At 37.3% G+C, this 24,445-nt stretch overlaps 1 protein-coding gene across 1 annotated transcript in view; it reads right to left on the bottom strand.

Moving 5' to 3' along the window:
* The window catches only part of srebf1 (sterol regulatory element binding transcription factor 1), a 32,416-nt gene extending 10,772 nt beyond the window's left edge, over positions 1–21,644 (bottom strand). Inside the window, exons 1-13 of the mRNA XM_073842957.1 lie at positions 21,142–21,644; positions 15,133–15,645; positions 11,202–11,374; positions 10,956–11,102; positions 8,937–9,155; positions 8,619–8,733; positions 8,364–8,518; positions 8,015–8,192; positions 7,729–7,913; positions 7,377–7,638; positions 2,025–2,191; positions 326–494; positions 104–212 (exon numbers count right to left, since the gene is read on the bottom strand). Coding sequence (XP_073699058.1) covers positions 104–212; positions 326–494; positions 2,025–2,191; positions 7,377–7,638; positions 7,729–7,913; positions 8,015–8,192; positions 8,364–8,518; positions 8,619–8,733; positions 8,937–9,155; positions 10,956–11,102; positions 11,202–11,374; positions 15,133–15,645; positions 21,142–21,244 — 2,495 coding nt within the window. The 5' untranslated portion in view covers positions 21,245–21,644. The remainder of the gene's footprint in view (positions 1–103; positions 213–325; positions 495–2,024; positions 2,192–7,376; positions 7,639–7,728; positions 7,914–8,014; positions 8,193–8,363; positions 8,519–8,618; positions 8,734–8,936; positions 9,156–10,955; positions 11,103–11,201; positions 11,375–15,132; positions 15,646–21,141) is intronic.
* Positions 21,645–24,445: the final 2,801 nt, after the last annotated feature.

Raw genomic sequence — 24,445 nt, 5'->3', positions numbered from 1 at the left:
TATAAATTCACCTGTAGAAAAGGTGGATATCTGTTTAGTACCAGGTGTAGAAATCAGCCTAAATGAGTTTGCGTGTAAACTTGCATCTAGAATAATCACTCACCCATCTCCATCAGCGAGGTTCTTGTCGCCTCGCGGCTGTGCCACGCAATACAAGGCCTTTTCCAACAGATGCTCGCGGAACGCCTGGGTCACCTGAGCCAGCGGGTCAACTACAGACAAATGCAAAAACACACAAGGGTGAGACCGGGGAATCATTATCAGGAACACATTCATAAACAAATCACAATACAAATCCGCCTGATTTTGTCTGTATGGTGCTGACCTGAGTTCCCAGCCTGGCTGTAGATGCTCTCTTTAGGTGTGCTGCGTATGGACCAGTCCTCATCCACAAAGAAACGGTGACCCAGAGGGTGACACAGCCACTGCATGGCAAGAGGGACGCTTCCACTGGGCGAGAGACACACTTGTCGAGCGCTGCTCAAGAACACTCTCTGCAGGACAGAAAAATGAAAAGTCATATCTACACTAGCCATATGCAGCACACAAACAAAATACAGGATACGCCATCAAACAAAAATGAAAGCAAGTGGCATTCAAATAACCAGACTGGATGAAAAGAGCAAGTCTGATGCTGTTCCAAAACCTAGTGAGCTCACTACCAAAGCAGCATTTCAAGCGTCACGCATACACTACTGCGGCCAAGTCTGAAAAGTAGAACTGTTCTAAGATATTTCTTTTTTGGCCAAAGTCTAAGGCAGCACCACATGCATCCTTGGCACAAAATCCAAGCTCAGTGAAAAATAAATTCAAGAGCAGGTAAGAGAAATGTTGATTCGGTGTAAAATTCATTCAATAATGAAAATTTAAAATGGACCATATGCATTTTTATGCTCATTTAGAGTATCATGCTGTTCTTTTAACTCAATTTTATAGTGTGGAACGAACATAGACACTTGACATTCACAATAGAGAGATTCATTCTTGTCCAATGTTTGGAAAGAAATTATGAGCAATAAAACTCTTTGTACTCATTTAAACTATAGTAGCTGACTTATATATAGGATAAAACTGACATATAACTGGGCTTAAAAGAGAAGTTCACTTTCAGAACAAAAATTTACAGATAATGTACTCAACCCCTTGTTATCCAAGATGCTCATGTCTTTTTTTTTTATCAGTTGTAAAGAAATTACGTTTTTTGAGGAAAACATTTCAGAATTTTTCTCCATATAGTGAACTTCTATGGTGCCCCCGAGTTTGAACTTCCAAAATGCAGTTTAAATGCGGCTTCAAACGATGCCAAATGTGGTTGTAAGCGATCCCAGCCGAGGAAGAAGGGTCTTATCTAGTGAAACGATCAGCTTTTTATTACAATTTATATACTTTTTAACCTCAAACGCTCGTTTTGTCCTGCTCTGCCTGAACTCTGTTTTTTCTGGTTCAAAACAGTTAGGGTATGTTGAAAAACTCCCGTGTTATTTTCTCTCTCAACTTCAAAAATCAGCTGCAGAAGTACCAACCCAGTGTTGCTCAAACAACCTTAACAAAAAAAAGGTAAAACTGCAATGTTTTAGAAGATTTCGAAGTTAAGAGATAAAAAATGAGATGGGAGTTTTTCCGACATACCCTAACTGTCTTGAACCGGAAAAAAACAGTTCAGGCAGAGCAAAACAAGATCATAAATAAATAACCGATAAGACTTCTTCCTCGGCTGGGATCGTTAAAAGCTGCATTCAAACTGCTTTTCGGATGTTCAAACTCAGGGCACCATAGAAGTCCACTATATGGAGAAAAATCCTGAAATGTTTACAACTGAAGAAAGAAAGACAGGAACATCTTGGTTGACAAGGGGGCGAGTACATTATCTGTACATTCTTGTTTCCGGAAGTGATCTTCTCCTTTAACTGAGAATCAGTTGCCGCCTATGTACGACTGCTTTTGAGGTTCGATCTTAGTCAAGATTTGTATGTGGTAGATAGCAGAGCAGCTCACTAGATTTTGGATCATGCTTGTGTACTCACAGTAGTAAAGTGAAGCAGACGGGGCAGGCTGGTTTTAACCCGTAGGGCTGCAGACACGTAGATTTCTGCAAGCGTGGCAACGGGGAGACAGTCTCCTGCACACTCGGCCAGGTTGAGAGCGCTCAGAGCCATGTGGATGGCAGAGAGGTGGCTTCCTCCGAGTTTACCTGCACACAGATGAACATCAGGAGTAAATATAATGAATGGCTAGAAGATTTAAAGAAGTCATGACATTTGCCTTGATCTTTTGGCATATAAGAGGTCTTTGTACCATTAAAACATCCTGCAAGTTTCATAGCTTAAAACGTCTTCCTTATTAGAAACAAAGCTCCAAAAACGGCTTGTTTGGATCTGAAATGCAAGGTGACGTCACCCAGGCACAGTTGTTTGCATAAACACTGCCTCCAGGGGCCAGTTGCATAAAAGGTTTAGACAGACTTAAAAGTTAGTCATTCATTTTTTTTCTTTAAGACTGGTCAAATTTTTGAAAATTTGGTTACATAAAAACTTAGAATAGTCTAAGTTGGATCCAAAATATAAGACTGATTACCCCTTAGTTATCTGCTAGCTGGTCAAACGAGTTCTTAAGACACTGTCTTAACATAAAGACTAAGTTTATGCAACTGGCCCCAGAGCAACACATCGATGAATAGTCTTCTTCTCATCATAGGCCCCGCCCACGGCTGACGCTTGAATACGCTAAATGCAAGTGTTACGTCAAAAGCAAGCAGAAATTACAATCCACGCACTCGTGGCTGTCGTCAATAAGACAAACGGAGTGAAAGAGTGTTCGCTTTGACGTGTTTGGTTTAAACAGCTTGTTTGCATCTTTGTACAGATATCAAAAGGATTCCAGTTTAAGGAACAAGTGGATAGTTTATTTTGAATGGCATCCCGGATCGTGTCAGAGGATTGTTTGGAGTATTTTGTTTTGTAAACGAGGCACAGTGTCATGGAGAGTTCATAAAGAAACATTTGTTGAAAGATCAAGCTCTACTAGATCAGACGGCAGCTGCATCACAAACTGTAAGTAAATGATTTCATAATACTTTGTCTGGAATCTACTAGTTTTATTTTGATCATGTTGTCACTATTTCCTATGCTATGCTATTTCCTATTACCAACTGAAGTCTTAAAGGCCCCGCCTCTAAAACAAGTCATTTTAGAGAGGGTCAGAAAGAGGGTTGAAAATAATCTTTTTTCCACATACTTATGTTTTATCCTCAAGGAACACATTAAAATATTTTTTTAAAAATCCATGTCATGACCCCTTTAATTCCTAATTATATTATGCTTGACTGTATGAATATTTCAGTTGACTATTTGTGTATATGTCTTTTTTGGCTAGAAGATTTATTGTGTGTTATGTCTGGTTAAGGTGTGTCAATTTCCTGTCAAAGAACATGATGTTCTGAAGCAGTCTCTGTCAAACATTTCATTTGTCTCTGACAATTAAGTCATTCAGAGGCTGCACAGAGTTGGGATCTTATGAATATGCAGAATGTTTGGGTCCAATCTGAGCTTTAGCTGCAGGGTTATTATAGTTCACTAAAACTAAAACCAGGAAGAAAAAAAACCATCTTCGTTATTTGAAATAAACTTTAACAGGAATACATTAAAACATAAATTAAACTTTTCTACTAGTTTAAGGAAACATTCTCATTTAAATGAATTTTAACCTGAATTTAACCGGTCCGTGTACTTTTTCGTTCATTCATTATTCTATTTTGGAATGAAAGATGAAATTTAAAAAAGGGTGCAGCTTGGTTTTTTGTTTAAAAGAAAAAAAGCAGAAATGGCTGTATTTTGTTTTCCAAATGTATTGTTGTCATCAAATAATTGTATTAGAAAATTGGACGCATTTCCGATCGTTTTTTAATTTGTAATATTTATTTGTACATTTATTGTATTTCATTTGACTGATCCTATCTTTAACCGGAAGTAAATTACACCGTCGTGCGGGTATCAATTATTATTGTCTAGTATCACTAAAAATAATACTACTAAGATCCATATTACTATCACACGAGCCAATGACAATTAAATGCACGGATGCGTAGTCAGATAATGAATGAAATACAACTGTTCACGACAGAAGATTGTATTTGACTCATGCTGCATACGCAATGACAATGCCTACTGTAAATATAGATTGACAACTACGATTAGAGTTGTTTGCATAAAATGCACCGTGAACATTCACACGTTTGCCTAGCTGTGATAGGCTACATTTTATCTCCATTAATACTATTTTCTCAATTCTGGGCATATATTTTCACTTACCTTACATCAATTGCTCGATCAATATTATCATCACATATTTTACATTTGTAACTGTAGGTACCACAAACAATTTAATATAGTTAAGTTTGTGTATTTTTACAGGTAGTAAAATGCTGTGTGTGCTGCTTATAAACACCAGAGAGATAATGATTCATGAAAAAGATGGTCTTTACTCATCTCACTTGCACAAAATAAATGCAGTAATAGAAAGTTCACTGTTGTCTCTCGCTCTCGCTGTCAGATGACCGGAAGTTTTCACCTGAAGTACTGGCCCATAGTGATGCGCGGGTTGTTGTTTTTTTCAACCCTCGGGACCCGCAATTATGAAATTATTTGACCCGACCCAGCCCTCCCCGCACCACTGTGTCTATTTTTACAACCCGCCCCACACCCGCGACCATTAAATAAACATACTATGCATTGTAATGCAAATTAAAACAGCTTTTTTTAGCCCGAAAGTGCTTGGAAACATCGCCCTTTAAACTGGCAACAACATACTGTACGATTATGAATATGAACCATAAATCAAATCATATTAATAACAAGATAATCAGTGGTGTAACGTTAGTGGTGCCGGAAGAAAAGTGGGTATATGCTTCATTTATGAATATCGTTTTAAACTTTCTATTTGAACGCATTCGTTTACTTGGACTGAAAGGTTTACAGGTTCACTGGTTTAAGGAAGTTCTGATCATAAAAATCGGCTCCTTTTTATTTGTAAGGTATTGTTTTCGTTATTATGTGCTGTTTAAAATGACTTCGGTGTGGGAGACGCAGCGGGTGCACACGCATCAGGCGCAATAACCAAATACATTTCAAAGCAAGCCGGTGCCACAGTCCTGACTGCATCATTGCTGTCTTTATTGTGTGTTTTTAGCGAATATTTACATTAATTCACATATGACTGGATGTGGTTGACTGTCATGATTTTTTTGGCTAATGCAGGATAATGCGCATCAGAGGAGATTTAAATACGCATAGCACCAGGCCTGCAGAGCTGAATGTGCGCTCGCGCAACACAGTCTCACTCCCAAGTCGTCACATATTGACTTTGGCCAGGACCCTTTGGCGTCGCATTTTGACGCACAGGGTACCCCCTTCAGCGTCATTTTTGGACGTGCAGGGCCCTCCACTACTTTAAATAAGAAACCCTTGGCATCAATATGCTGACGCGAAAGGCACTGTGAATTTTATCGTCATGATTAAATGATATATTGGGTAATAATATTGCCATTATTGCATATGTATTGGGGTGTGATTTTGCAATGCAAACAGTCACAACAGACACATTTACCAGCACGTAACCCAACCCCTGCCCCTAAACCTAACCACTTGTCAATAAAACACAGTTTCATGGAGGTCATGTCCTCTTCTCGGAGGCTGACCCGTTTTGGCCCTTTAAACAACATATAATGAATCTGATCTATGATTTTGTCGTCACAGAGATATTTTTTCACATTGAGTGTTTTTAGGATTCAAGAGAGGAGACTCAGCACTTCATCGTTGTGTGCATTTTTGTACCGTTTCGTCTCATTCCCCGTTGAGGCTGCATGCGGATGGGGAGTGGATGCAGAAGATCCGGGGGGATGACTTCAACAAAATTTTTAAATGCATATAATTCTCAGTGTATTTCAGTGTATTTTGTGCGTTTCTGTACTTTCTATTACTGCATTTATTTTGTGCAAGTGAGATGAGTAAAGACCATCTTTTTCATGAATCATTATCTCTCTGGTGTTTATAAGCAGCACACACAGCATTTTACTACCTGTAAAAATACACAAACTTAGCTATAATAAATAGTTTGTGGTACCTACAGTTACAAATGTAAAATATGTGATGATAATATTGATCGAGCAATTGATGTAAGGTAAGTGAAAATATATGCCCAGAACTGAGAAAATAGTATTAATGGAGATAAATTGTAGCCTATCACAGCTAGGCAAACGTGTGAATGTTCACGGTGCATTTTATGCAAACAACTCTAATCGTAGTTGTCAATCTATATTTACAGTAGGCATTGTCATTGCGTATGCAGCATGAGTCAAATACAATCTTCTGTCGTGAACAGTTGTATTTCATTCATTATCTGACTATGCATCCGTGCATTTAATTGTCATTGGCTCGTGTGATAGTAATATGGATCTTAGTAGTATTTTTAGTGATACTAGATAATAATTGATACCCGCACGACGGTGTAATTTACTTCCGGGTAAAGATAGGATCAGTCAAATGAAATACAATAAATGTACAAATAAATATTACAAATTAAAAAAACGATCGGAAATGCGTCCAATTTTCTAATACAATTATTTGATGACAACAATACATTTGGAAAACAAAATACAGCCATTTCTGCTTTTTTTCTTTTAAACAAAAAACCAAGCTGCACCCTTTTTTAAATTTCATCTTTCATTCCAAAATAGAATAATGAATGAACGAAAAAGTACACGGACCTTAACCTAAAAGTTATTTCAAATTTTTTTATATTTATAAAAAAAAAAAAAAAAAATTAAAATGGAATATATAAAAATGATAATTATTTCCAAATATTAAATAACTGTTTGGGTGTGTTGAAATATTTAAACTATATTTACTAGAGCGTAAGTGACCACCTGACTGGATAAGCGAAAAGTGAGAAATACCAATTTTTCCATTAAATGTTATTTTTAATTTGTTCCCACGAATGAAGTTTCTTAATTTGTTCATTTGTCAGGGCTATATTGTTCTAATTCGTTCTCACAATTTAATTATTTGTTCCCTTGATTTACTTAGATCACCAGCCATAGTTTAACTACAATAAAACAAGGGAACAAAGTAGTACAGTGTGACCATAATTGAACTAAAACAAGGAAGTTATGTCCAAAACAATTGTTTTATTTTTGTTAAATGATTATTTGCATTGATTAATTTTAGAAAATCAATTTCGGATATATGCATACATTCATTATTCATTTTACTACAGTGAACTAAGTGGTACAATCCAACAATTCTATGCAAATGTCAGAGAAAGTAAAAAGGTGGCCTACAAGTTGCTCTCCACCTGTTAACCTGATTTTTCTATATGCTTACCGGTCATGTGGAGTTGGTGTAGACGATGGTAGACCAAGGCAGCATCACGGCAGCTCTTGCGTGCATCATCCTGTAGGGGGCGATTGGAGCGGAGAGCTCCGGCACGGCTAGCTAGCCAGCGGCCCACCCACAGTCTCTGCAGACACAGACGCAGGGAGGACCACAGCACCGCACAGGTCAGGTCCAGCTGGGACGTGGGCAGAGGACGACCAAGAGCTTTGAGACACGTCCAGAGGTTCTGAGAAGCCTGAGCAAAGTCTCCCTGCAGCAGAAAAACAAAACATTAGACAAACAGAAATCAGATCTCTGACCTCCAGATCAAACGCAATGAGTGCAGGAAAGTGTTTTATACCCTGGCTAGATCTAGATCGGCCTGTTTGCGGTGTCTCCAGAAGAGGACAGATGATTCTGAGTGAGGTCTGGTCACGGGTTCTCCATACACGAGCAGTCGGATCAAAACTCCAGCGACTAAAACGCCATTCAACAGCCACACCAGAAGAGTGGGCAACATCCAATCCATCCAACCCCAAGACTCGGCTACATGTATCAAAACAAGACCATTGTTAGAATTTAGACTGGAATGAGATGTACTTTGAAGATGTTGTGTCTCACACAAGCAAAGCTGTGAGTATTAGCACCTGCATCCTGTACTGCTAGCATACTCCTTCCTGTGTGTCCAGACACAGTCGTCCCAGAGCTGCTCCAGCCGCCACACAGCAGGGACGCCAGCGGGTTAAAGGACAGGAAGAGCAGAGTAAAGGCGCAGAGAGCCATGCGAGAGCGGTCCAGCATTCCTCCAGCCCTCTCAACCACAGGCTAATTGACAGAACAGGAAACAGACATTAGAGTTAGATCATTACATGGTTATTCTTCCAAGTTCTTGACCTCAGGCAATCAAATTATCCACTGCACACTAACACATCCAATTACTTCACGACTGAAGCCAATTCATTAAAGGCATGATAGGAGCTCTGGAGTTTCTGCTACCTTGCTGTCTTCTCCCATCGGGCTGTCCGGCTCGGAGTCGCTGCCGTTGTGTGAGAATGGGCCGCTGGATTGAGGCGAGCCGACGTCTGATGCTGGAGGGGTGGGGATTTCTGGTTTCACGTCCACTTCCATGATCACAAGGTCCTTTAGAGACTCTGAGGAGGAGAAGGGACGGGTCAATGCAAAGGAAAAAAAAAGTAGTGTGGTATATTAAATCATATTACTGCATTTAATTTATATTGAAACTGAACTTACTATTCTTCTGAATGGACATTTTGAGTGCCATGTTCTCCTGCTTTAGTTTTTGGTTGGACTGCTGAAGGTAGCGAATGTAGTCAATGGCTTTTCTCAACACGGCTGACTTATTGAGCTGTATAAGAGAGAAGATTCATCTTATAGTGATATTTAAGACATCTTCAATGTAAGATAAGAGCTACAAAATCTACTTTGGTTAGCTCATACCTTCTGGTTAAAGTTTTCAAATGAATTTTAAAGGTCACTACCATGAGTATGTTTTTCTTGGTGACTATATAACCAGAAGTGTACCTAAGTTTTGACAGACAATGAGCCCACCTTAGCTTCTGTGCCAGCCACCAGATCTTTGAGCTCAATGATCTTGTCGTTGATGGAGGAGCGGTAGCGTTTTTCAATGGCGTTATGAGCTGTGCGTTTCTCGCCTTTGTGTGGCTGGAAGCCCGGTTTCCCGCTGATGGCGATGCGATTGATGGGCAGTTTCTCTGTGTCCACCATCAGTGGAACGGTGGTCAGGATGGTGCCTCCACTCATCAGAGCCTGAGACGAGAGATGTACAGATCAACAAAATAAAAACTGGGGTCTTCAGAAATGCTTTAGGCATTTGTGAAATGGCAATCTAAAAGTGAGAGACCTCAATCAATTAAATATCAAAAATATCTGCAAGCAGCAATTCAGGGGCCATTCCGTGATGGTTGAGAAAAAAAATTAAGATGGTGTCTGAAAGTTGCGTTTGGTGGTCAGTTTGTGTGTTTTTGATATTTAATCTACTGAGAAATCAGTATTGTAGTAATTAAATATTTGCTTAGTTATCACCAAAGCTTGTTCTATTTTGTTGTAGATCATTAAACCATTACGCTGCCTCAGAAGCACTTCCGAAATCTGTTTGTGAGGTGCCTTTGTGTGCAAACGCTGCCTGCGAAGTCACTGCCACATAAGGCAGCTAGGCAACAAGGCCTATAGGATTTAGGATGCAGCCCTTGATTAGCTGGTTTAGGTGTGTTTGATAAAGGGTTGAAGCTGAACTCTGCAGTATGGTGAGCTCTCCAGAAGCGGAGTTGGTGTCCCCTGTTAAAAACATTTTCCGATACCCAAAAAGGCTGACATTGTTCAATTTGGTGTGCCATTTTGAATCTAACAAGACCAATTTGATTATTTTTGGCCAAACTGGTCAGAAGCTATAATCATAAATGGCATTTTTTTAATCTTTTGACCATTAGGTGTTAGTTGTGCTGGCCACTAAAGCATTGCCAGTTATAGTTTTGTGTCAATTTTGTGCGATTTTTTTCAAATTCGTTAAAACGTTTTATGAAAGGGGATTAGTATACCAAAAACCCTTTGATTTGAACTTTTGGCAGCATTGTCGGAATATGATCTGAGCCAATTTTGGTGAAAATCTAGGTGATGCTGTGTTGAAACTACTCATGTGCCCTAAGGTCATGTTTGTTATAAGATGTACCAAGTTTGGTCCAAATCCGCTAAAGCATTAAAAAGCTATAGTCTCATCCATTTTTTTTTGTGTGTGTGTGTGAACAAAAAGGTATATCAAATAGCTTTTGTAGAGAACTTTTGAGTTTGAAAAAGTAGATTTTTCAAAAAAAATCTAAACAGCCAATGCCCAAAGAGGCTGACATAGGAAAATTAGCTACTGTTCAATTTGGTATGCCATTCCAGATGTAACAAGACCAATCAGATTATTTTTGGCCAAACTGGTCAGAAGTTGTAAGCAGAAATATAATTTTTATATCTTCTGACCACCACTGTGCTGAAACTACCCATGTGTCCTCAGGTCCTTATCATATTGCAGCCCAAATCCTCCAAATGTCTGCAAAGATACAGCTTCATGTCCATTTTTTTGTGTGTGTGTGTGAATCTCGTCAAATTCTTTAACACGCTTTACGAAAACGGTTTTGTATATCAAATAGTATTTGATCAATTTTGCCAGCATTTTCGAAAATCTTAAATATGATCTTTTGGCAATTTTGGAGAAAATCGGACAAACTGTCTAGGAGGAGTTCAAAAAAGTAGATTTTTTGCACAACTCAAAAGCAGGAATAAATCTTGACTTGTTGAATTTATTGTTTTCGCTAGAGAGTTTAAAATAGAGACTCTAAAGGGGGTCGCACACCGGACGAGAAACGCAGCGCAACGTCGCGCCGCGCTGAGGACAGCTGGAGGTATAGCACCAAATATAATACCAAATATTTTAAACATAAATCTATAGTGCTACTAAATGATTGACGGCCAGTTCACACCAACAACAATCTGAAGCAAATCTGTGAGTTTTTAACTTGGCTTGGTGATATTTTGTAACTGTTGTTGTGAACAGGTCTTGTGTACCTGCAGTGGGGTGTTCTGGACTGGTGCCGTGGATGTAGCCAGCGATGTGATGCAGGGTGTTGCAACTGTTGTTACCATAGATGCATCATGTTTCAGAGTTGTGAGTAAGAGAGAGTCTGCTTTAATAAACTGCGGCTGCAACAAAACCTGCAAAACCCACAAAGAATGTTTAGTACACATGATAAAGGCTGTAAAATATTAGTTATCGTGCAAATGTGGGCATCATCAGGCCAATAAAGCACTTACAGGAACCTGCTGAACCTGAGGGGAGATGGTCTGTGTGGGAGGGCTGGAGGAGGTGGTCAGGATTGGTGAAGCCGACAGACTCTGCACCTGGGCTTGGATCGCCATTGGCTGAACATTCTGTGGAGAGGCAGGTAGACTCGGGATTGGCTGAGGAGAGCTCTGCTGAGTTACAGCTGCAAGAACAAGAATCAGATCATGAGTGGATAGAAAGGCAAGAAGTTGCACTAAAACAGTAAATCATTAGAACAAAAATCTTAATCACCCTTTGTCACTTGAATATAACTTGAAAACTTCTGATATGTGAAGATGCAATCATTCAAGAACATATTCTGATGCAGCATCAGCTGTTTCGACTCTTATTCTGATGGCACTCATTCACTGCATTATTAAACTAACGCAGATTTTCACTGATTAGTTTAGTGATTTCAATAAATATGGTTTGCTATGTCACACCTATTTCTAGCCCACATAAGAATAATAATATCCAATGATTTTTTTTAAGACTTGAGCGCACACACAAAACAAAATCATGCTGTTATCTTATCACAGTTCATTCTGATGGGACGCATGACCGCAATAATAACAGTAAGACAGTAATTTAACTACATAAACACATAACTCAATTCACCCTGAATGAACTTTGATATACACTAGTGTGATGTTGTATTCTCTTTGGACTGGTGGTGACATTACCTAAGGCTCGAAAACGATAAGCAGAATGAAAGGAAATGATAAAAGCATATACAACCAAAGAATGTGGGCTGGGCAGCTTTACACATGAACACACTGTATGGTAAAAGTTCACTAGGTTTCCAGGACTGACAACAGTGACTTCACCGTCTACACCTTGAACTCAAATTGCCTTCTCATAACAGATTACAGCTACCTGAACAGTAGTGCTGACATGACTGATCAAAGGTGAAGCATTTTATAGTCTTAGTAATAGTGGTAGTCATTAACAACTTGCATGCCGTGCATTCATGAACAACATGCATAATCATTACACAAAAGAACACATAAACCTTCAAATAAAAAAGGTGAGTCTGCTGAAGGAGTGAGATTTATAACACTTGATCAGGTTACTGTAAAGAGTCATGAACACATTCTTTCATAAAAGCACATATCTAATTCAACCGTGCAATCAAATATGTAAGCACTGCACAGATTTAAAAATGGCTTTGAAATCACTGTGATATGATAACACTAGATCTTAATGCTTAGCTCAACTGATTTAACCGCTATTGCTGTGCCAACAAATGTTCTTTTACATAGTTTATCAGGACATTAATATAAGATAAGGCTGGCATGGCATGTTTCTGAAGGTTCCATCTTGCAGTTTTCTTTTCACTGGTAGATCTTGCACACAAATGAGAGATTTTAAAACAGCGTTTTAAAATGAAAATGATCCACATCTACACTGCCATTTTCACTGCATTTCAGAAACAATCTCAGTCCACACAACCGTAGAAAACGTTTTGTGTTTTATAACAAAAATGCAATAGTGTAAACGTAACTTGAAACGCAACCCCTAAGTTTTCAAACTAAAATAGGGTCTTGCAGCATTTTCTAAAGTCTCCATTTTCGAAGGTTGAAAACGCCCTGTCGTTACGCGTTTTAAAACGAAAGCGCACTAGGGTAAACGTAACCTGAAATGCAACCCCGGAGTTTTCAAACTAAAATGGGGTCTGCAGCTTTTTCAAAAGTCTCCATTTTTTGAGGGACTTTTCAAACTAAAACAGGGTCTGCAGCGTTTTTGAAAGTGTCCATTTTCGAAGGTCGAAACCGCCGGAGTAGTGGAAATTGCAGGCATAGCCATAGGAAAAGTTATGTGTTTTAAAATGAAAACAGACTAGTGTAAACGTAGCCTGAAACGCAACCCCAGAGTTTTTAAACTAAAACGGGGTCTGCAGCATTTTTCTAAACTCTCCGTTTTTGAGGGTTGAAAATGCTGGAATAGTGTAAAGGACAGGCATAATCATAGAAAAAGTTATGCATTTTAAAACGAAAACACACTAGTGTAAACGTAGCCTGAAATGCAACCCCAGAGTTTTTAAACTAAAACGGGGTCTGCAGCATTTTTCTAAACTCTCCGTTTTTGAGGGTTGAAAATGCTGGAATAGTGTAAAGGACAGGCATAATCATAGAAAAAGTTATGCATTTTAAAACGAAAACACACTAGTGTAAACGTAGCCTGAAATGCAACCCCAGAGTTTTCAAACTAAAATAGGGTCTGCAGCGTTTTTGCAAAGTGTCCATTTTTCGAAGGCTGAAAATGCCCTGTCGTTACGCGTTTTAAAACGAAAGCGCACTAGGGTAAACGTAACCTGAAATGCAACCCCGGAGTTTTCAAACTAAAATGGGGTCTGCAGCGTTTTTGAAAGTGTCCGTTTTCGAGGGTCGAATCTGCTGGAGTAGTGTAAACGGCATGCGAAACTGTAGCAAAAGTTATGTGTTTTAAAATGAAAACAGACTAGTGTAAATGTAGCCTAAAACACAAGCACAGAGTTTCAAAAGTAAAACGGGGTCTGCACTGTAAAAGAAAACGCACTTGTGTGAACGTAGCCTGAAACGCAACCCCTTGAGTTTTCAAACTAAAACGGGGTCTGCAGCATTTTTCTAAACTCTCCGTTTTTGAGGGTTGAAAATGCTGGAATAGTGTAAAGGACAGGCATAATCATAGAAAAAGTTATGCATTTCAAAACGAAAACACACTAGTGTAAACGTAGCCTGAAATGCAACCCCAGAGTTTTCAAACTAAAATGGAGTGTGCATTTCTGAAAGTCTCCATTTTTTGAGGGTCGAAAATGCCGAAGTAGTGTAAACGACAGACATAATCGTAGAAAAAGTTATGCATTTTAAAACTAAAACAGACTAGGGTAAACGTAGCCTGAAACGCAACCCCGGAGTTTTTAAAGTAAAACGGGGTCTGCAGCATTTTATAAAGTGTCCGTTTTCGAGGGTCCAAACCGCTGGAGTAGTGTAAACGAAAGCGCACTAGTGTAAACATAGCCTGAAATGCAACCCCGGAGTTTTCAAACTAAAATGGGGTCTGCAGTGTTTTTGAGAGCCGAAAATGCTGAAGTAGTGTAAATGGCAGGCATAACTGTAGCAAAAGTTATGCGTTTTAAAACTAAAACAGACCAGTGTAAACAGCCTGAAACACAACCCCAGAGTTTTCAAAGTAAAATAGGGACCCGAAGTGTTTTCGAAAATGTCCATTTTTAAAGGTCTGAAAATGCTGGACTATTGTAAACGACAGACATAACCATATCAAAAGTTAAGCGTTTTAAAACGAAGGCGCACTAGTGTAAACGTAGTTTCAAAACACAACCCGGGAGTTTTTAAACTAAAATGGGGTCTGCAGCATTTTCGAAAGTGTCAATTTTCGAGGGTCGAAACCGCCAGAGTAGTGTAAACGGTAGGCGTAACTGTAGCAAAAGTTATGCATTTTAAAACAAAATCTAGTGTAAACGTAGCCTGAAATGCAATACCAGCGTTTTCAAACTAAAATAGGGTTCAGAAGAGTTTTCGAAAGTTACTATTTTCAAAAGGTTGAAAACGGCGGAGTAGTGTAAACTCCTGGGTCAAAAAAACACCTGAGTAGAGTAAGCGACAGGTGTAACCGTAGAAAAAGTTATTCTTTTTAAAACAAAAACGCAGTAGTGTAAACGTAGTCTGAAATGCAACAGCATTTTTTCCAAAAGTCTCAGTTTTCGAGGGTCGAAAACGCCGGAGCAGTGTAAAGGACAGGCGTAAACATTGAAAAAGTTGCGCATTTTAAAATGAAAATGCACTAGTGTATGATAATGGTATTGTTTTCAAAAATTATATGTTTGTTGTGTTGTTAAAAAAAAAGGTTTTAGTTTAAAATAATGTGTAACTTCTTAGTGATCATATATCACTATCAGTGATTTTTGCTAATAAAACTTACCAGTAAAGCCATTCTGGTTGGTGAAAGTGACCACGGGCTGCTGCTGCTGTGGTTGGGGTGTTGGTGAGCTGAAAAGGGTCTGCTGGGTAGCACCAAACGCAGGGCTTTTCGCGGCCGGGGCAACTTGGCTTGTGGCCGGCGAGGTGGAAGGATGGAGGCTGGGAGATGGAGCAGGCTGAGCTTTGGGCTGCGTGGTCTGTAGTGTGGTGGGGTTTGTAGGGGTGGAGGTCACCTGTGCCAGAGGAGACTGCTGGAAAGTGGGAGGGTGGAACACTTTGTCTGGGATGGAGGAGCTGCGGGTGATGGGGGGGCCCAGCAGGGCGTCCAGATGGGGGCTGCTGCTGAGGATGGAGGAGGTGTTGGTGGGTGTAGAAGAGACAGGTGCAGGAGAGGAAGGGCTGGAGTGGGTCAGGACTGAGAGGTCCTGCGTAGGGGTTGCAGAGGCAGGAAATGGAGCGTGATCGAACAGCCCTCCGAACTCCATGTCCTGGTTGTTGATAAGCTGGAGCATATCTGGTAAAGCATGGAAATAGAGACGGATTTTGTGAGTAATGGGTTACTTTTAAGTGTCCCTGTGACACAAACCGATTCCTAGGGAATGCATTAACTTAATCGGATGTACTGTCAAAAAAAAAAAAAAGAACAAGATGTGTGTTTAACAGCCTTGTAATAAAAGGTAGGTGCATTACAACTTGGTATCACTATCATACAGATGAATCTAATCTTTCAAATTTAATCAGATGTACAATAAATTACTGCCTGTTAAATGACTGACACAAAATAACAGGATTTAATAGTACTTTAGAAGTGGGTTTATGCAACCTGATAAAAATTTAAGTGTGAGTTGGAGTATTTCAAGGCTTGGGGATCATAAAAGTTGTTGTCAAAATAAACTTTAAGCAGATAAACTACCATTCAAATGTAAAGGTTGGTAATATGTGACCCTGGACCACAAAACCAGTCATAAGGTTAAATTTTACAAAACTGAGATGTATACATCATATGAAAGTTCAATAAATAAGCTTTCTATTGGTGTATGGTTTGTTAGGATAGGACAATATTTGGCCGAGATACATCTATTTGAAAATGAGGAATCTGAGGGTGCAAAAAAATCAAAATACTGAGAAAATCACCTTTAAAGTTGTCCAAATTAGGTTCTTAACAATGCATATTACTAATCAAAAATTACATTTTGATACATTTATAGTAGGAATTTTACAAAAAATCTTCATAGAACATGATCTTTACTTAATAACCTAATGATTTTCGGCATAAAAGAAAAATCTAAAATTTTGACCCATGCAATGTATTTTTGGCTATTGCTACAAATATACCCCAGCGACTTTTTGTGGTCCAGGGTCACATATGTTTTTGAAAGCAGTCTCCTGTGCTCACAAAGGCAGCATTTATTTGATCAAAAATACAGTATACACGGTAATACTATGACATATTAATAGAATTTAAAACAACTGTTTTCTATTTGAATATATTTAAAAAAATTGATCAATAGTAATTTATTCTTGTGATGTAAAGCTGAATTTTCAGCATCACTTCTCTTTAGTGTCACATAATCCTTCAGAAATCATTCTAATATGCTGATCTGATGCTTAAGAAACATTTCTTATTATTGTCAGTGTTGTTCTGCTTTATTATTTTTTGGAAATTGTGGATACGTATTTTTTTAGCATTCTTTGATGAAGAGAAAGTTACAGTATTTATTTACAAAACTGTATTTATTTGAAATAGATATCTGTTGTAACATTATAAATGTCTTTACTGTCACTTTTGATTAATTTAGTCTATCCTTTCTGAATAAAAGTGTTTTAATAAAATAAAATAAAATAAAATAAAATAAAATAGACCCAAACTGCTTCTCAAAAACACAGATGACTTTGTACTTTATTTTCTTTTCCAACCATGGATTGTTTGCAAAAGAAGCAGTTTGAATTAATAAATTTTAAAAGCAACTTCATTTTTTTATTACAGTACAAGCTGTACTGTATGGTTTTGCCTGACTATAAGGTTGATTATAGCTTATTGGCTATTAAAATAATATCCTGCACTGGCTTCCTGTTGCAGAAACATGTCAAAAAAAATCATGAGATCTCTAATCACCTACATTCTTACTCGGGTTACCAACAATTGTACTTTATTATAGTAGGGTTTTGTTTTGGCATATTATATAAAGTTCCCAATATATATATGTGACCATGGACCACAAAACCAGTGATAAGGTTAAATTTGACGAAACTGAGATATGAAAGCTCAATAAATAAGCTTTCTATTGATATATTTGTTAGGATCGGACAATATTTGGCTGAGATACATCTATTTGAAAATCTGGAATCTGAGGGTGCAAAAAAATCAAAATACTGACAAAATCACCTTTAAAGTTGTCCAAGTTAAGTTCTTAACAATGCATATTACTAATCAAAAATTACATTTTAATATATTTATAGTAGAAATTTTACAAAAAAATCTTCATGGAACATGATCTTTACTTAATTTCCTAATGATTTTTGGCATAAAAGAAAAATCAATAATTTTGACCCATGCAATGCATTTTTGGCTATTGCTACAAATATACCCCAGCGACTTAAGACTGGTTTTGTGGTCCAGGGTCACAAATATATTTTTTTTAATTAGCCAGTACAATCCTTTTTTCAAAGTGAAATGTACTTGGCGACAACTATGATCATTTTAATTTTATAAGATCCAAGTAATGCATTCATTTAACTTTAATATGAACATCAAATTAATGCAAATAGTTGATTATCCTTTTTTTAAAGGATCCTGTTTACATTGCCTTTCAAAAGTTTGGGATCAGAAACATTTTTAATGTTTATTATTTTTTTTTAAAGTCTTGCTCATTAAAGTTCCATTTATTTGATCAAAAACACAGAGAAAGAGTAATATTATGAAATATCATTACAATGTAAAATAAAAGATTTCCATTTTAAATTGGAAACTTTTTAAGTTTTCAGTCATCAGAAAATTCTGAAAAAAAAGTGTCACAGGTTCCAAACACAGGTTTCCAACACTAATAATAAATCAGCTTATTAGAATGATTTCTGAAAGATCATATGACACTGAAGACTGCAGTAATTATGCAAAAAAAAAAAATCTGCTTTGCATCTCAGAAATAAATTCTATTTTAAAGTATATTAAAATAGAAAAACCACTATTAAATGTTACAATATTACAGTTTTTCAGTATTTTTATTCAATAATAATAAACAGCCTTGATGAGCAGAAAAGACTTCCTTAAAAAACACTAAAAATCATTCTGATCCCAAACTTTTGAACGGCAGTGTACTTTGCTGGTTATTTTGAGTTTCACCTCAACACGACCGAGGTGTCCACAGAGCGCAAGTTCATTTTCACACTCATCAGGTCTGATCCCACATCTGCACTAAACCATGGCAAATTCAGCTCATGGCACCTGGCTTTAATTCAGCTCTAGGTCTGGATACGCTGATCTGACTGCAGAGTGCCCTATTACAGAGTTTCATCATTCACTGCGAATCCTCTCGCACAAGGACAGAGACACAGCCTGGTCAAGATCATTCGTTTCACAACCGCCTTCACCGGTTTTGAAACTCAAAAACCTGCAGGCTACAAAAATACTGACGAAATTAAAGCTTGATAATTAATGATAACACTGGGTTACCATTTTTCTAAATCATTTAATCACACTCATCTAGCTGTGCCAGCATAATGACATTTTAATTATCTTGCATTTAACAGACAATTTACTCTAGTCACACCCTCAAGACATCATTTTTCCAAGATTTTTTATGTTTATTCTTCTGCTCACCAAGCCTGCATTCATTTGATCCAAAATGCAGCAAAAGCAGTAATATTGTGCAATATTTTTACTATTTTTAAACAACTGCTTTCTATTTGAATATTTTTGAAAATGTCATTTTTTCCCGTAATTTCAGTCATTACTCCAGTCACATGATCCTTCAGTAATCATTCTAATATGCTGATTTGCTACTCAAGAAACGTGTAGTATTATTATTATTATTATCAATAGTTAAAAATGAAAAGTTAAAAGTACATGTGTTCAGGATTCTTTGACGAATAGACAGAGCCAAACTTCAATCAGCATTTACCATTATACACTCTATATATCATTCGAAAGCTTGGAGTCAGTATTTATTTTATTTTTAATTTTTTAAGGAAAGAAATTATAGAAATTAATACTTTTATTTAGCAAGGATGCTTTAAATTGATCAAAAGTGATGATAAAGACGTTTATAATATTACAAAATAATTTCTATTTCAGATAAACGCTGTTCTTCTGAACTTTTTATTCATCAAAAAACGTATACTCGCTGTTTTTAACAACAACAACAAAAAAATAATAATAAATGTTTTCTGAACAGAATATTAGAATGATTTCTGAAGGATCATGTGACACTGAAGACTGGAGTAATAATGCTGAAAATGCAGCTTTGAAATCACAGAAATAAATTACATTTTAAAATATATTAAAATAGAAAACAGTTGTTTTAAATAGTAATTATATATAACAATATAATTAATAATAATATAATAATATTTTACTGTTTTACTATATTTTGGAACGAATAAATGCAGGCTCAGTGAGCAGAAGAGACTTCTTTAAAATTATAGTGCAAGTTTTTTAACAAAACATTATTAAATAATACAATAATATTATTAGGATATATTTATGCACATCTATTACATATCAGTGAATATATTGTTCATGTTTTTATTTTTATTAATAATAATAATAATAACAAATTTAATTTATTTATACTGTTGGGAATTAACTCTCCAAACAGGGTAACCTTGCTGACATAATAATAATAATAATAATAATAATAATAATAATAATAATAATAATAATATACCAATAAACCAATTATTATTGATTATTATTTTTTTATAATAAGAACAACAGCAACAAATTTAAATTTGTATTACCCAACAGTGTAAAAAAACTGTTCAAAACGTGTTTTGCATACATGTGACCCTATATAACATAAGACTCCTTCAGTGTGCACAACTATGGCGGCGGCCAGTGTTTGTATGAGGTGATCGCGCTCAGCCAATCAGAAGCCTGGAAAGCGCCTCGCGATGCCGCGCAGCGCGCGCGCGTGCTTGAGGTTACTATCGGACACCGTCCGCTTCAGCGCAGGGTTACTGTCGGTCACTTCACCTACATCCACTGTACGTCTACAACTGAACAATTAACAATATCAACACTAAAGACTATAATAAAGCAAATAAATATAAAAATAAACGAACGCACACAGAGAGATATACTCGCACTGTGTTAATAATTTCGTAGCGAAATAATTGTAAAACACTTTTTTCTATGACACACAAAATCGATAACATTTTATCAGTCGGTTTTATGTTTTAGCCCCTAAATATGAGTTATAATAAAACTGTGTTGGTAGGTCAGAATAGGTCTATTGAGGGAATAACCGTGAGTAACCTCACGTGACGTAACCGCTACAAGTTGGAGAGGGGCGGGGCCGCTCTCAATGCAACTTCTGCTGCTAGAGCCAGACAATGAACACTGTCCATAATCTAATAATAACTATTATTTTCGTTTCAATAAGATCTAACATGCAAAGCAACATTAAACGTGCAAAATAAAGCACCCAGGCGTCTGATATCTGATATGTTTTCGTAGCTGACGCCTAGCATCAGACACCACCTGATCAGAGCTGCTCACACCTACTGCCTTAGTACTAGTAACGTTATGTATACATATATATAAAAAAAACAATACAGTTGATTCTAAGAAAAACAGGCATTCTATATGATCAAACAGTGGTTGTATATGATAGCTCGTGTATTATACATTAAAAATAAATCAATAAAACAAGTTTAGTTATTATAAGCACGTGTGTACGTCTGACAGCACTGCCTGTAAATGTAAATATGCATCCGTCCTTAACCTACAAACACAATTCACATTGTCCAGCCTGCAAATCAGCACTCCAAGTGTAAACAAATGATCTCTTACCATCAATGTCATTGAGCAGAGCCGTGTCAATTTCATTCTGATCATGTAAAGACAAACTGGAGTCCAGTGTGTCCAGTGACGGGTCGTCAAAAGACAGATTCATTGTCCTTAAATGCTCTTTCAAGCTGACTTCAGAAGTATTCACACACACAACAAGCGCTATTCCATGCAAACTAACGTTACGTTATGAACTTCTTGCAGTTGTCAGGACAGCAAATGTTCCCGGACATTTGTTGGCTGCGTTGCGTAAGATCCGTCCGCTTAGTTTTCGATAAATTCAACTTTGTTGCTGATTCTGTCAACTACCTGCTCGCGTTCGTTTCCATACTGCCGCACAAGGCAAAGTTGACTTAGGAGTTTGCTTTGCACATTAGCATGCTAACAGCGAGAGCCAGGCAAACCCCAGACTGCTGTGAGTGATTGACACGACGGCGGACCAATCAGAACTTGCTCTTTGAGTGGACGCTCTTTCACATGAGGTGCGCGCTCTTGGTACTGCCATTCAAGTGGCTGTGATATAACATTGGAAAGATTCTAGAACTGCAGTTGAAGTCACTTCTTTGAGCTTGGCCGTTTACTGTTATTAGTTTAATTTAAATTGGAAAATGTTTTGTTGTTGTTTTTTCATATATTATCATTATACACGGTGATAATTATACTGACCTGTTTAATTAATACGCTGCGAGTCGATTATGAGTTAAAAGAGTGTATGCATTTGATTTATTTTTAATGTAAAGCGCCGAAAAACAAGCCCATTTTTGTTTACAAAATCTCAGTCGGCAACGGCATGGTCGAGACATAAGTGGGCTTGTCTCTGTCAGCCAATCAGAGCTGAGTAGAGGAGGGCGCAGGGCGATCAAGTTAGTCTGAGCCGCAGTGATGACTCGTCTGTAGAACCAGAGAAAACGACCAATGGCGAGACAGAAAGCGAGTGGGGTGATGTGACGTCACACGTGTGGCTCCGTGATTACATCATGTATTCCTCATGGAATAAGGATAATAAACCTAAACGGATTTATATATTAAGTAATACTGAAATAATCGAATATACAATGGTATTATCTGATGTATATAAAAAACGTTATTTATATATATAAAAATAATAATACATTCAATATACGCACAAATTAAACATTCAAAATGAAAATATATAACGTTACATAATTTGATTTGGAATAGGATTGATCTGACCTGAATAATTAGTTCACTTTGTGTTTACAAAGTTCAGTAATTCTATTTGTCACTGAACTCGCATTTAATAACAAACTGAGGTGAAGTGGGTCAGTGACCGAGAGTAACACCGCTGCATGACTGCAGGAAAACCGGCAAATACAAGGAGAGAAGACATGGTATAAGTGTGTGCTGAAGGAAAGAGTCCCGAGGTTTCTGCCATTTCTTCATGAAGCTCTTCAGTAGCTCTAGACTAGTGCAACCTAATCAGTGGATGAAGAGAATTCTGTCTTAATTAACATAATACAAAAACATAATTTAAATCAAAACTAGCATACTATTATTATTGTTAACATCATTAACGTAATGTTGCTATTATTCTGTTAATATTTTTTTCTTAGTATAATTATTCTTAGTAGCCTACAATAAGCACTGGCAAGCATCAACTTTACCAAACGTGAGCTTAATTATTATTATTGAATTATTGCATTACGTTTTTAATTTCCTATTTTACCCAAATGTAACTGCTCTAGACCATGTGTAATTTTCACTTGTGCTTATTTAAGCATACACTATTAGCAGCTACACTTGTAATGCTTTTTTTATTTATTTTTTTATCCAATTTCTTTTTACATAAGAAAGCAAGACAGGGATGCCAAGTCCGTGGTTTTCCACGTGGAATTGGGCTGCTTTAAAACGGTTGCCACAAGTTAATGGTTTGTCATATTACATAAAGTAAATTTGACTGAAATGCTTGAACTGAAATATTTTATATTTTATAAGTGATAAAACTGTGGTAGATCTTAAGAAGGAGGGCCACTGGTAAGAAGCCGTTCAGCTGTGACTTCATTGAATTCTGCAACTATTTCTTCGACTTCCTTGACTTCATTGACTTCTGCAAATTTTTCAATGCCTTCAACGTTTTCTTTGACTTCCTCAACTTCACATATTTTCCCTTCTTCTACTACAACTTCTTCGACTTCTCTTAACCTTTCTTATTCTTAATTTATCGACTTCATTGAATTCTGCTACTTCTTCAACACTTTCTTCAACGATTTCCTCGACTTTCTCAACTTCATTGACTTATGCTAATTTTTCAGTGCCTTCTTTTTCAACTATTTCTTCGACTTCATTGACTTCTGCTAATTTTTCAGTGCCTTCAACGTTTTCTTTGACTTCCTTGACTTCACAGATTTTCCCTTCTTCTACTAGAACTTCTTCGATTTCTCTTTACCTTTCTTATTCTTAAAGGGATGGTTCGGAGTAGATTTGACTTCATTGCTATGCACTCCGAAGCCCATGTAAATACCCCATCTGAAGTTTTTTTTTTACCTTAGTCAAACATTGAGGGAAATATCAGAGTTTTTCGAATGGCTTGCTACTGCCGTGAATGGTACATGTGATGTATCTCGTAAATTGCACCACTAAACGTGCAAGTAATCTTACCAAACTTCTACAGTAGTGTAAATAGGGTATGTACTCACAAAACGCTGCATCGTAAAAGTCCATCATGAGTGTTTTAAAAACAACTTTTACCCAATCCCTACTAGTCTCAAAAACTACAAATGGCGACACGTCGACGTCACTTCCCTGGTTTGGGAAAAGCACGTAAAAGTCCACCTACTACGTCTGTTGTTTTTAAAACACTCATGGTGGACTTACAAATTTTCCGATGCAGCATTTTGTGAGTACATACCCTATTTACACTACTGTAGAAGTTTGGTAAGATTACTTGCACGTTTAGTGGTGCAATTTACGAGATACATCACCATGTACGGCAGTAGCAAGCCATTCGAAAAACTCTGATATCTCCCTCAATGTTTGACTAAGGTAAAAAAAACTTCGGATGGGGTATTTACATGGGCTTCGGAGTGCATAGCAATGTAGTCAAATCTACTCCGAACCATCCCTTTAATTTATCGACTTCATTGACTTCTGCTTCTTCAACGGCTTCTTCTTCGACTTTCTTGACTTGAATTCTGCTCTTCAGCACTGCCTTCTTCGACTTTTTCTTTGACTTCCTCGACTTTATTGACTTGTGGTACTTCTTTGATGCATTCTTCTTCGACTATTTCTTGGACTTCCTCAACTTCATTGACTTCTGCTGCTTTTTCAACGCCTTCTTGACTATTCG

The sequence above is a fragment of the Garra rufa genome, chromosome 1, assembly GCF_049309525.1.
Source record: "Garra rufa chromosome 1, GarRuf1.0, whole genome shotgun sequence".
NCBI classification, from domain to species: domain Eukaryota; kingdom Metazoa; phylum Chordata; class Actinopteri; order Cypriniformes; family Cyprinidae; genus Garra; species Garra rufa.
This window is presented reverse-complemented; position numbering and strand designations above follow the sequence as displayed.